This window comes from Tachyglossus aculeatus, chromosome X1 (genome assembly GCF_015852505.1).
Source record: "Tachyglossus aculeatus isolate mTacAcu1 chromosome X1, mTacAcu1.pri, whole genome shotgun sequence".
NCBI lineage: Eukaryota > Metazoa > Chordata > Mammalia > Monotremata > Tachyglossidae > Tachyglossus > Tachyglossus aculeatus.
The window spans coordinates 54179355-54193620 of record NC_052101.1 but is presented as its reverse complement, the minus strand read 5'-3'; the positions used below and the strand labels follow the sequence as shown (position 1 = coordinate 54193620).

Genomic DNA, 14266 nt, shown 5'->3' with positions numbered 1-14266 from the left:
CAGTATGTAAATCGTCCTTGGTCTGCTTCTGAAACAAACAGCTTCAGTCACCAAAAGCTATAGAAAGGGGAGAGAGAAAACACCCCTATTGAAAAGGAACACAGGAGTGTGTTTTGGATTGGTTTGGCAGCATGGTTTCCTGACATTTAAGACATTTTAGAAACTTATTTGTTTTGTCCCTGTTACGCAGTCTTGTTTCTCCTCAGAATCAAAACTATTTCCGATTCCTGGGTGTGGCAGTGCCATCTTGGTTCAGATGTGCACTGTGACTCTGGAAGGCTAGTGTATTTTTCATTTTCTTGAAAATTGCCCATTTATAACAAAATTATCTGGAAGAAGTGTAATCTGGTAGAGCATGAGAGAGCCCCAACAGTCTAAGAAGCTATCTCTTCCAAGAATGACGAGTCTACCTAGAATTTTTCATTTTCAGAGGTGAAAGATGAGTGGACATGGCGTTTGGTATGTCATTAATGCAATGCTTTCTTGTCACCAAAGCACATTTGACTTGTGTGTTTCTCTGATTGGGAGTTTATGTGTAGGAGTTTCCTTGCCTACCATTTCAGATTAATTTACTCTGTTCACCAGTGAGCTCTTTCATCAACATGCAGAAATAAAAAGGTGGGAGAGCCCTGAAAAGTATTTCAGTGATTACTTGGGAGCTATATTTCCGTAGCAGCACTTAGGGGTTTAAAAACAATTTTTACATAAGTTGCTCATTATCACAGTACTGTGGCTCAGGTGTCATAGGGATAGCTTTCAATTTTCCTTAATAGCAGTCCCATTTGTTGACAAAATTGAAAAAATCTGTCAGCCCACGGAACTTTTACAAGCCATCAAAATTTTTACCAGCCCTTGCCACCTGTATCCATGTCATAAACATGATTCATCTGATGGCAGTGAGCATCAGTAGCCCGAAGAAGAATATCATCACTGCTATAGGTCATGTTTTCAGTTTCATTCTGGTTTGATCATAAACTAATTTTAAGACCTACCTTTAATTCCTTTCAGTGCCCAGGGGCCTGCTCTAATTTTTGTGGCTAGTTTTGCATAAAGTTTAAGAATCTAGACATCCATTACTAATCTGTTATTCCTTATTGTAGCAACCAAGAAGCTTTAACTCAAACTGGGCTTACTAGGAAATTGCCTTCAGTTATCCCTTGAATATGAAATAATTTGGGCTATTTTTATGAAGACCTGCTGAGAGTGCTTGAAAACTGAACCAAGTTGAGAATGACCCTTGTTAAAGTTGCGTTGAAGTTTGTGTTTTCTGAAGGGGATGTAAACAGGTGGTCACTTTCCAGGCAAATTGAAATACAGTGCTGATAGATTTCTAGTGTTTCTATACATGGTACAGCTGTCTGAGACATTTTGCTTTTCATGAAACCATGCTACTATTTTTAACCAGATCATCACTTTTCTTTCTGGAGAACGCCTTATTCCACACTTCTCTTCTGAAAGGGAAAGGGACATGGATTATCTAGCTGTATATGTATATAAAAAGAAAAAATGCCTCCAGAATTTCTCCTTCCCCCTTCCTCTTTTCTTCTTTCCACCCTCCCACCCCCCCATGCCCTAGGAATTCCCAAAAGGAATCCTCTTCAAGAAAGGCTCAATGTCATTGTTCAGTTATATTTGGTTTACACACCCCTATTTCTCTAAGGTGCCCTAAATGTTTTTACGGCATTGGGAACAATCCGATAACTGTTAATCCTCATATCCCGTAAAGGAGGGTGTCACGGTGCAGGTAGTGATATTTGCCCTATCTTTCCCACAAAAGTCTTTTGGAAGAAATTATAGTTTGCAGCAATCATTATTTCTTTAAGGATGCAGGGGCAGTTTTCTGGGCTCTCTCTCCTTTGACACCTGCATTGGCGAGGAAAAGAACCAAATGGTGAATTCCTGTGGTGCTAAGGGAGAAATCCTGGTGAAACAGAGTGAAGAGATCTCCCACATGCTCTTCTTAGTCACATGACTACCGTGCATGCTCTTGGTGGTGCTGCAAGGTAGAGAGGACTTGGTAAGAAGAGGTCTCTCCCTGTTCCTTTTTTCTAGGTGGGGGCTCTCTGTCACTGAGAGGAAATACAAGAACCTAGGCAAGAGGACCCAATCACTGAGACTGCCTCCCCAGATTCCTCAGCCGTGAAAGATGAGCGGATCTGGCATTTGACGTGCCATTAGTGCAATATTTTCTCATCACCCAAGCACATTTGACTTGTCTCTTAGTCCTCTTAGTGCCCGGGGAGAAGAGGGTAAGTCTTGAAATGTTGACGGCTGGAGCGACCCTCTGATGCCATCAGCTCTGTTGAGGTAACTCAGAAATGGCAGCTCACGGGCCTCCGTGGAACATAGGGAGATTCCCCTGAGGAAGCTGGGGCCCAAGGGAGCTTCAGGGATTTCCCACTGCCGATCGTGAATTGGTTTTCTGTGGCTCTCCTGGCCTCCTTCCCTGGTGTCTCTTTAGTCCTTTAGGGACCCCAGCCCATTTATCTGAGGACGTGACTGCAGTGTAATCAACGATTTTTTTCCGAAGGCGCGGCAAAGGGGGTGAATATTAGGTCTCTGCTTTTTGCCTGCTTAGACATCCAATAAGTAGGAGCACATCAATGCTGTATTGATTGATCGATCTTGACAGTTTTTCAGTGACTGACAACGTAAGCAATTTGAAACAAAATTTTGTACCCTTTGAGGCAAGGATAGGGTTTTGAGGTGCCCAAAGTGGCTCAGGAAGAGAATATGGAAGAAGACATTCTAAAAGAGCAGCTGTGTGATGTATTGTAGCTTTCAACAGCAATTGCTGGACATTAAGATGAAAATGAATGTCAAATAAAGGCTGAAAGAATGCTGCATTACCGATGAGGATTTTATGAGCTACACGCTGTCTTCCTATTGGCAAGACAGACCTTCTGCGGTTCTGATTTGTATAATCCTAGCAATCAAAATCAACACCGTCCTTTATGAACAGCCCCAACCATGGTATTGTATGCAATCTTGATAACCGTGATAGTTTTGCTAACTTTGCTTCTCACTAGTTTCATCCTCTTTTTTGAATACCTGGCTTTTTAATATGCAGTTTCCTTTGTGATCCTTTCTTTTTCTGTACCCTTCCCCTTGATCTGACTCCCAGAAGCTTGTCTCACACAATCTCTCTCTGTCTCTGTCTCTCTCTCTCTCCCCCGAGTTCACATGGGTGGGCATATGGGTGGCTTCTGTCAGAGAGGATACTATATCAGGAAGAGGAGGGGAGGAGCCTCTTGGAGCATCTCCTCTGGGTGGCTGTGTTCACATTGAAGAGTGATGCTGGCTGAGCCATCTGAGATGCTACAGCCTGAAAGGCCCTTTGTGCCCCTACAGAGAATTATACAAATAGGATTTTTATTTCCCTTGTCTTCTCTCAAAAGCAAGCCTGTCACATCCAGTTACCAGCAGCCTCGCTGAATTCAGATGTAACAAGGAATACCTCAAGATTTTAATGGAAAACACAGCCATGACTTGGTTCACATGCCATTCAGTTGTCCCTTAAATCTCCTCCGTTGGGATTCAGCATCACTAATAGTTAACTGCAGATATGACAGGCAAGATTAGCTCTCCTCTGAGAGGGTAGTGATACCAGACTGATGATAATCTGAATGGTTTGGACTTCCCATGTAGCAGCTATTTGGATGTCAGCTCTAAAATGGGCCGTGTAGTATCCAGTCACCTTTATATTAAAACAAGAAGGTATTTTTAGCCCTGCTTTCTCTTTCTCTCCTGTTTTGGTCCTTTCCCTGTGGTAGAGAATATATATGTATATATGTGTGTGGAGGTGGGAGGGGGTGTGGGTGAACATATATATCTATTTGTTTATAGATATATTCATTCATTCAATCACATGTATTGTGCACTTACTGTGTGCAGAGCACTGTACTAACCACTTGGGAAGTACAAGTCGCCAACATATAGAGACGGTCCCATAGATATGTATATCTTTATATACATAGATATCTCTCTATATACATTTATATATATTATGTGTGTGTGTATTTTTCTTACCACGTGCATTTTAACTCCTTGCTTCTTAGATCACTAGACTTAAAGACTGCTTGATGATAAGGCACATTGGTTTGGCTAGTAGCATGTTCATTATGTTCTTAATTTTAACCCAATAGTTTCCGCATGGATTTTTAATATCAGCTTTTTTTGTTTAACAGTAGATAAGCATGAGATCTCCGTCGCACAGCTGCATGCGTAGTCTCGGTTGAAGCAATCGCCCAGCTAATTGGTTGACAATCTCGGTATGTTATAAACAAACAAAACACATTTTAAAGACGGGTGGCATCTGTATTTATGATTTTGCAAATAAGCGTATTGAGTGTCTGCTGATGGAGCCCTCTGGCAGTGGAGAGTCTTATGATGACCCTGATCCTGGAGGCAAACCCCAAGATCCAGTGGCCAGAAAACAGCCCGAGGCAGAGCAAAAGTTATCCAAAATGACCCACAATGCTCTGGAGAACATTAATGTGATTGGCCAAGGCTTGAAGTACCTCTTCCAGCACCAGCGCCGAAGGTCATCCGTGTCTCCTGGTGATGTTCAGCAAGCTCAGGCCGATTTGGAGCCTGAAGTGGATCTGGAAAGCCAGAGCTGCTGTCCTGAAACTGATGATGTCTCCACCCACCCCACAGCTCTGAACCGAGTTCTGCAGCAGATCCGAGTGCCACCCAAGATGAAGAGGGGAACGAGCTTGCATAGCAGGCGGGGCAAGCCAGAGGCCCCAAAGGGAAGTCCCCAGATCAACAGGAAGTCAGGTCAGGATGTGGCAGTTTTGCACCCAGGCCGGCCCAGATCATCTTCCACCACCGATGCTCCCACCAGTACAGCTGTTATGGAATTTGCATGTGCCACATATCTACCTGGAGAGGAGGCCGCTGCGGAAAGGGTAAGTTGGCCATGTCTTCCTCTCTCAGTTCACTATTTGTCACTTTCTCCGACACCCCAACTTTTCTTTGAAAGCAAGCGTTTTTAAGTGAGATGCTTTCTTTCTCGCTCTTTTCTTTTTCTTTTTTTTAAATTATCCCCCCTTCCTTTTAAAGTGATCCTAGAAACATTGACTTCTGAGTCCTGTCTTGGCTTGGACTTGACGGGGGTGGTTAGGGTTTTTGAGTTCTGCTTTAAAGAACCTTCAGGGAAGAAACCTTCTGCTCTGATTAAGTGAGTATAATGAAAGATGCTAATGGTCAGGTCTGCTTCCCGGAATTGTGGGCTGAATGTCAAGTGATGCCAAAACACAAGTTAACTGGTCATCCTTACTTTGTTTCTTAAAAATTCTCCATTTTACTAAGGAGCAATTGAAAGGAGTTTTGGCTTTATGTGCAGGAAAGTGACTTCCCTACAACTTGTGCACTCTGATAAAAGAGCTTCCCCGGATGTGGCTTTCCATATTCCCAGCAAGGGATATATAGGTAACTTGTAATGAAAATACTGGCTTTGGCCAAGCCCTCTCTGGGTGACAGAAATTGACATACTGAGATGTGGCACATGCCCAGTGGCATCTCAGCTTCAATGACTAGGTTTGTTGGTGCTTCCCGATCTTTAGCCAGGACAGTCCTGTACTTTGTAGGTGGTCCCGGACAATTTTAGAAAAATATCCTCCTGTCTCAGAATTTGGGACTACCTAAGATGAACTGGCCAACATACCTTGCATAACCTGTAGTTGCTTTTCCTCTTGGAATTCTGGGACTCCTAAATTGGACATGTTCAGTTCAGGCCCCAGAGCATTCTGGGGCTTTCAGTACAGATGCCCTGAAATACTGGGAGAGAGAGAGAGAGAGAGAGTGTGTGTGTGTGTGTGTGTGTGTGTGTGTGTGTGTGTGTGTGTGTCTGTCTGTCTGTCTGTCTGTCTGTCTGTCTCTGTGAGTGTGCGAGTGTGTGTGTGTGTATGTGCATGCGTGCCCCTTACGTTTTCTGGAAGGCTTAATTTCGAGGTTGCTGCCTCTTTGTCTTTTCATCCACAAATTGGCGGTGGGTCTAGTCCTCTAGCCTGTAAGCTCCTTGTGGGCAGGGAACATTTCTATCAACTTTGTCAGGTTGTACTCCCCCAAACGCTTAGTACAGTGCTCTTCACACAGTAAGCACTCCGTAAAAACCACTGATTGAGCGTGAAAGGGCTCTACCACCATCACTACGCTTTTAAAAGTATTCATTTTTCTGATCCTAAGGGAGTCGGGAGCTAATTTGCCAAGCTGTTCTTCGTTGATGATGGAATATGGGACAGTCCCAAAGGTCAGATCTTGGAAACTTGTTTTCAGGTTGTATTAATTCCAGATCAGGAACCAGGAAGAAAGGACAAAATGTTCAGTTTGTTTTCTATAGCATCCAGACTGTATAAGAGAAGCCTTTAGCTAGCCTCCAGTTATTTGCAAACAATCCTTCTCCTTTATCTCTCTGTACTCTGCCACCCAGTTCAATCTGTTTCACAGAATCCAGTGGTGCTCAATATCTTTGAATTAGATATTTAGAACCAGGAAGGGATCAAGGAATTTTCTTTTCTCTCATTTTCAGGACTGTTAATGGTTTCTTTCCTCCCTGAAAAAACATTATTTGCAATTAGAATATTTTAATGAGAAACATATTAAATTCTCAGAACGAGTATTAATGGTCCTTTTAGTTAACTGTGTGCATTATGCTAGATAGCATGCTCTTTTAATTGATTTTTATCAGTAGTACAATTTAGAAGAATTCCTTTGATCCTCAAGGACAGCTAAGAAGTTTTTTGTCCGGGGTTTACACAACCCCCAAACCGTAGCTTTGTTAATAAACTTTCTACTGCATTTTCGTCACCTAAACTGTTGAGTACTCATCGTAAACTGCTTTCTCAGAGAGCATTATATGATAAATGAGAATTTGGACACACCAAAGGAATCTTCTGTTCCTTGGAAAAAACCAGGACCCAGAAACTTGCATTCTATTTCAATTTTATTTTATTTCAACAGGGCAGTCTGATGACTTCTGGCTTTTAAATTTGACAGTCATTATAGTTCAGTTCCATTAGCTATGTAGAATGTTGATTGAGGCTCCCACTAATGCCACCTCTTCTCTCTAACCTCAGTGAAGTATAGGATTAGCACCAAATTTCAGATTTTTGTGATTAAACCAAAAGATTTGCTGTTCAATCTTTTTGTTTGAGGCTATTTTTTCTTTCATACTGGTTTCAAGCCCATAAGTAAAACAGTTGGGTGGAATATTTTTTCTTGGTATGGGATTGTGTAAGGGAGCTTGGCGATTACTTTTTCTGCGTGTTGCTTCGGAAAAAAACAAAATGATGAGTTCCCAGAAAGGGAAAACTTGTATTCTTCCTTATCCACCCGAAGCTCATTTCCCCATTTTTTCCCCCTAACCTCTCATGAGAGGTTTGCAAGTTTGTTTTGGTCGACTGTGTCAAATGACACAGGCTTGCGCTTTGCAGTGGGGGCCACATTGTCTTTGTGTGTGCAATAAAGAGTACTCTCTGGCTTATTCAACTTCACTCCTTTTTAGATGAGGTTAGATGTAGGGTCAGTTAGTTTGGCATCCATTATGACAAGTCCCTTCAGAGGACTTGAAAGGCAAGAGAAGGCCAGTGATGAATGAGCCTTGGTCCTGTTACTTTTGGACTGAAACCCTGAGCAGTGGAATTGACTAGAGTGCACCATTTGCATTCTCACTTCTGCCAGTCATTCTTATTAATATTGTCATTATTATCGTTATTATAATACTTGAAGTAGTGTGGCTTAGTGGAAAGGGCACAGGCTTGGGAGTCAGAGGTCATGGTTTCTAATCCTGTCTCTGCCACTTGTCAGCTGTGTGACTTGGAGCAAGTCATTTAACTTCTCTGTAAAATGGGGATTAAGACTGTGCGCCCCACGTGGGACAACCTGATTACCTTGTTTCTACCCCTGCACTTAGGACATTGCTCGACACTTAGTAAGTGCTTAACAAATACCATCATTGTTATTATTATTATTACTTGTTAAGCGCTTATTATGTGCCAAGCATTGTTTCAAGCACTGGAGTAGATACAAGTTAATCAGACTGGACACAGTCCCTGTCCCACATGGGGCTCAGTATCCAAGCAGGAGGGAGAACAGGTATTGAATGTAAGCTCGTTATGGGCAGGGAATGTGTCTGTTTATTGTTATATTGTACTTTCCCAAGCACTTAGTACAGTACTCTGCACACAGTAAGTGCTCAGTAAATACGATTGAATGAATTTTTCAGATGAGGAAACAGAGGCACAGAGAAGTTAAGTGATCTGCCTAGGGTCACACAGCAGGCAAGGGGTGGAGCTGTGATTGAAACTCAGGTCCTCTGACTCCCAGGCCCATGGCTGTTTCTGCTAGAGGCCATACAACTTCGTAGCTCCATTTCAGTTGGTCTGTTCCCATCTTCAAGATTCTTCCTGTAATGCTTATTTTCTCAGTGAAATTTATTGGCAACCTTGGCATCCAGGACTCCTGGGGCCTCATTACTGCATAAGTGGCTGACATTAATAATGTCCTAAACGGGGGGGGGGGGGGGGGGGGGGTGGAGAGAGAGAGAGAGGGAGAGAGTGTGAGTGTGTTGGGCAGGGCAGAGAATAGGTTTTGTATATTTGCTAGATTACATTACCTTGGCTTGAAGTTAATTTAGGAAGATGGTTGCGGCAGAATAATAATAATAATTGTATTAAGCACTTACTATGTGCCAAGCACTGTTCTAAGCACTGTGGCAGAATCTGAATAGTCATTCAGATAAGACTTACCTCAGCTGTCTAGAAGCTTTCCTGGTGATAGTTTGAAAGAGATTGAGTTAGCTAATCATCATGTACCAATGAAAGATGGCTTTAGAGGAGAATCACTTAGGGAAGATTTGGCCATCCCAATGGTTGGCACCCCATAATCCAAGTTTTCTGAATTACAGTCTTAGGTATGTTAAACATTCCTGTACAAAGGGCACTGGTCCACAGACAAAACCATTCTGTTGAGGAGGACCAGAAGGGTCTGTGGCTTAGGTTTGTTTCATTATCCCTTGCTGTTCCACAGAATGCTGAGGTGCCAGAGGAGCCTAATAATTCAAGGAAATCTATGGAACAGGAAATCCATGGAACAGGAAATCTATCCATGGCCAGCTCTTTCATTCATTCATTCATACATTCATTCAGTTGTATTTATTGAGCGCTTACTGTGTGCAGAGCACTGTACTAAGTGCTTGGGAAGTACAAGTTGGCAACATATAGAGATGGTCCCTACCCAACAATGGGCTCTGACGAAGGTCTGGGGTTTGTGACTACCTGGGGCATCAGGATGGGAGAGAAAGATGAAGGGTCTAGGTTTCCCCAAGAAAAACTTGGACTGCTTTGAGGGAAATTACTCTGCCTTTGTCATTGTTTTTCATCATGGCTCATTCTCTAGCTAAGAAGATCCTTTTTAGGTAAAGTATCCGAGATTATGCTTTCTTCAATTAGAGGACTATTTTACTTGCATAATTCTGCTTCGCTGTGTGACTGAAATGTAGTATTTTTCAGACTGTACTGGAGTCTTAAAAACCCTTCAGGTAGTGAATGTCTATCAACTCTTTTGGAACATTTGTGTCTTTACAAATTAAAAGGTTAGCACTTGGCACTGGGGACTTTCAGAGGGAGAGTCGGGAGAAAAAGGTTGTTCTTGGCTTGGCATTGATGTTAATAGTATCAGAAAGTGATTCTCCAGTGCAGACCAAATAAACCACCCGAAGCAGTGAAATATTCATGTCTTATATGAAACTGGAGGTATTTAGGCATGTGTGTGTTTTCCAGGCTGCTAAATACAGCAAGAAGCTTCACATTTATTCATTCATTCAATTGTATTTATTGAGCGCTTACTGTGTGCAGAGCACTGTACTAAGCGCTTGGGAAGTACAAGTTGGCAACATATAGGTCCCTAGCCAACAGTGGGCTCACAGTCTAGAAAGGGGACTGTAAGTAGAAAATTGTAAAAGAGGAACACATTTTTAATCGTGGAGTATATTAATACTTATTGCTGCTCACAACAAGAAATCCAGGACAATTTTTACCAATGTCACAGTGAGAAAATTCTCAATTTTCCGCCCATCCTTCCCCCTTTCATTACACTCATTTAATTACTGAACATATTCTTATGTCACTATGCTAATTATATCCTGTCCTGCTTTGTTAGTTTATAGACATTTATAGGGCAGAGACCCAAGTGTTCAGTGGACTTGGTAAATCTGTACCCAGTTCCCCTTAAAATATGGGGGTTGTGTTTTTGGAAAACCCTGTGCTAAGGAAAACTTGTCATTACCCTCATCCTGAGTCCGATGGCACGCACGGTACCGTTTCTTCCAATATTTAATTATGGTGTATCTTTTTTTTGTTTTTAAATGGTATTTGTTAAGCACTCAGTGTGTGCCAGGCACTGCACTAAGTGTTGGGGGTAGGTACAAGGTTGGATCCAGTCCATGTCCCACATTGGGCTCGCGGACTTAATTCCCATTTTTACAGATGAGGTAACTGAGGCACAGAGTTCCCTAAGGTCATACAGCAGACACCTGGCAGAGCCGGGATTAGGGTCTAGGTTCTGACTCCGGGCCCATGCTCTTTCCACTAGGCCACACTGCTTCCCATGGACGTGTGGCCTAATGGAAAGAACACGGTCCTGTGAGTCAAAGGACCTGGGCTCTAATCCCAGGCACTACAATGCAAGGACACAGAGGTAGGGCTGTGCTGCAGAGTCATCAAGCACCTATTCTCTTTTTGGATTTTGTAGGGAAGAAGCGTTGGGAGTGATTTGGAGACCTTTCTCCTGGAAACAAATTGTGAATTTGTATGGAATCTCTTTAAGCAAGGGCAGGTGACTGGTGCTTCAAAGCAAGGGAGAACAGTGAGACTGTTGAAGTGTGCTGGAATGCTCTTCGAACGAGTGCTCCTAAACTCCCTCCAAGGGGCAGCAGCATTGCAGGACAAGGCCGGACTTCTCCCACAGATGAAATGAAATCCAGTGGGTCACCTTTTTTCTCAGCTCCAGTGCTATGCAGCTAAACTCCTTCTTTAGCAGGGTCTTTTTATGTGGCCACTCTATATTTTTTCAGTTATGTCATTTCCTGTAAACATGGAGATATATCACAGGCAGAGTCCTCAACACCCTTCACCTCGGATCCTTGGTATCTGGTCAGCAGAGGTGTTGCTGATGCTGGGGGAGCTACTGTGGTGAAACTGGCTGCGGTAGAAATCAATCAATCAGTGGTATTTATTGAGCACTTACTAGATATGGATATCCTGAGGATATTTGTCTCGTAACAGTGTTAGGCAAGGTTATTATAACATAAGGATTTTTGCGAGACCCAATCTCTCTGTCTTGACCTTCATTTTGAAAGCCTTATCAGTAGCTACATTCCTGGCCTGTATTATGAAAAATGATCATTACCAACATGCTGGAGAAAGTTCTGGAGAAGAATTCAACTCTTTCAAGTGGCTTTAGCTTTTTTCTGTGGAGAAATAGGAGGGTTATCTGTAGAGCACTTTTGACCTTAAGACCCTGGAAGAGTATATGATTTGTCCTTTATCTCTTTTTTCCACAAGAGACCCTCCTTGGCCCAGATGATTGATAGGGCCCTCATGAAGTCCATGTATTTGAATCATAACATTTATCTTTGAAAGATTTGGTTGCAAAAGAGAATTTTTTTTTAAAAAAGCAACTCCTCAAGCTTTGGCTGGGGTCTCCCCCCTCCCACCCCCAATTTGGGCAACATAATTCCTATCTAAATCCCATTTTCTTGCTCATTTTTGAGCCATGTGGGGCTGTGAGAAGAATTGGTTTTGCCTTTTAACTGTTTTCATACTGCCCTTTAAGAAAGAGCTTGATGCATTGACGATTGTACAAAATATATTTTGAGTGCATCAGGAGATTTTTTTTCAACTAACTAGTCTGAGCAATTTCAAAAGTCTGGGGCAGGCACCCAAGGAGCTGCTTTAGTTTGTTGACTTAGTTTTTGGAAATTCTTGGACTTACGGCTCCTATTAGATCTGTTTTATGCAGTACCCACTGTTTGCAGGGTACCATTCTAGGCACTTGGCGTTACCTCCTTCCCCTCCCCACAGCACCTGTATATATGTTTGTACGTATTTATTACTCTATGTATTCATTTATTTTATTTGTACATATTTATTCTATTTATTTTATTTTGTTAATATGTTTTGTTTTGTTGTCTGTCTCCCTCTTCTAGACTGTGAGCCCACTGTTGGGTAGGGACCGTCTCTATATGTTGCCAACTTGTACTTCCCAATCACTAAGTACAGTGCTCTGCACACAGTAAGTGCTCAATAAATACGATTGAATGAATGAATGAATGAACATTCAGAAGAAATAAAAACATGTGACTCCTGCCCTCAAGGAGCTAACATTCTAAAGAGGGGAATGGGAGAAAAACAGACATAAAGAGATGACTATATCTCTATAGAGAAGCAAGTCTGCCTGATTTTTTGAGGTCTTCTAATTCTTACATTGTACTTTCAACCACAGAAGTCAAGAAATATAAACAAATTTTCTGTACCTATTTTCTGTGTGGAAACTTTTGAGGTTCTGTTGGTATATAACCTGAACTTAGCTCGGCAAGAAAAAAGTCTCCTTATAATAGGCAATAAATTTTGAATACCTTAGAGTCAGCTCTTCCCTGTTTCTGGTTGTTCTTTCCCCTTGCCTTCTGAGCATGAATTTATTTTGCACCAGTCAATCCATCAGTGGTATTTATTGAGTGCTTACTGTGTGCAGAATGCTGTACTAAGCACTTGTCAAAGTACAATACAACAGAGTTTGTTGAAATGTTCCCTGCCCACAAAATAGGCCATCGGACTGCTGATACAGCTTTATTGCCCCACTTTTGTTTGGCAGGAAAATGAAAGGAGAGATTTGTTTGTATCAGTGGAACATGTGGATAATAATAATTATTTGTTAAGTGCTTACTATGTGCCAAGCACTGTTCTAAGCACTGGGGTAGATAGAACGTAATCAGGTTGTCCCACATGGGGTTCACAGTCTTAATCCCCATTTTATATTCATTCAATCAGTCGTATTTATTGAGTACTTACTGTGTGCAGAGCACTGTACAAAGCGCTTGAGAAGTACAAGTTGGCAACATATAGAGGCGGTCCCTACCCAACAACGGGCTCACAGTCTAGAAGGGGGAGACAGGCAACAAAACAAAACATGTGGACAGGTGTCAAGTCATCAGAATAAATAGAAGTAAAGCTAGATTGACATCATTAACAAAATAAATAGAATAGTAAATATGTACAAGTAAAATAAATAGAGTAATAAATCTGTACAAACATATATACAAGTGCTGTGGGGAGGGGAAGGAGGTAGGGCGGGGGGGATGGGGAGGAAGAGAGGAAAAAGGGGGCTCAGTCTGGGAAGGCCTCCTGAAGGAGGTGAGCTCTCAGTAGGGCTTTTAAGGGAGGAAGAGAGCTAGCTTGGCGGATATGCGGAGGGAGGGCATTCCAGGCCAGGGGAAGGACATGGGCCAGGGGTCAACGGTGGGACAGGCGAGAACGAGGTACAGTGAGGAGGTTAGCGGCAGAGGAGCGGAGGGTACGGGCTAAGGTGTAGAAGGAGAGAAGGGAGGTGAGGTAGGAGGTGGCGAGGTGATGGAGAGCCCTGAAGCCGAGAGTGAGGAGTTTTTGCTTGATTCGTAGGTTGACAGGCAGCCACTGGAGATTTTTGAGGAGGGGAGTAATATGCCCAGAGCATTTCTGCACAAAGATGATCTGGGCAGCAGAGTGAAGTGATTACTGCATCAGCCTCCTCTCCGATCTCCCATCCTCCTGTCTCTCCCCACTTCAATCCATACTTCACACTGTTGCCCGGATCATCTTTGTGCAGAAATGCTCTGGGCATGTTACTCCCCTCCTCAAAAATCTCCAGTGGCTACTAGTCAACCTATGCATCAGGCAAAAACTCCTCACCCTTGGCTTCAAGGCTCTCCATCACCTCGCCCCCTCCTACCTCACCTCCCTTCTCTCCTTCTACAGCCCAGCCCGCACCCTCCGCTCCTCTGCCGCTAATCTCCTTACTGTGCCTCGTTCTCGCCTGTCCCGCCGTCGACCCCCGGCCCACGTCCTCCCCCTGGCCTGGAATGTCCTCCCTCCTCACATCCGCCAAGCTAACTCTCCTCCTCCCTTCAAAGCCCTACTCAGAGCTCACCTCCTCCAGGAGGCCTTCCCAGACTGAGCCCCGTCCTTCCTCTCTCCCTCCTCCCCCTCCCCATGCCCCCCCTTACCTC

At 43.1% G+C, this 14266-nt stretch overlaps 1 protein-coding gene across 3 annotated transcripts in view; it reads left to right on the top strand.

Annotated features, from left to right (window-relative positions):
* Nucleotides 1-2076: 2076 nt before the first annotated feature.
* The window catches only part of TMCC1 (transmembrane and coiled-coil domain family 1), a 219050-nt gene continuing 206860 nt past the window's right edge, over nt 2077-14266 (top strand). The window contains exons 1-2 of one of the 3 annotated variants that reach the window (XM_038772024.1): nt 2077-2249; nt 4188-4913. In XM_038772024.1, coding sequence (XP_038627952.1) covers nt 4359-4913 — 555 coding nt within the window. In that variant the 5' untranslated portion in view covers nt 2077-2249; nt 4188-4358. Of the gene's footprint in view, nt 2308-2556; nt 2974-4187; nt 4914-14266 lie in introns of those variants that run through there. The other 2 variants (XM_038772022.1, XM_038772023.1) reach the window with 2 other exon arrangements.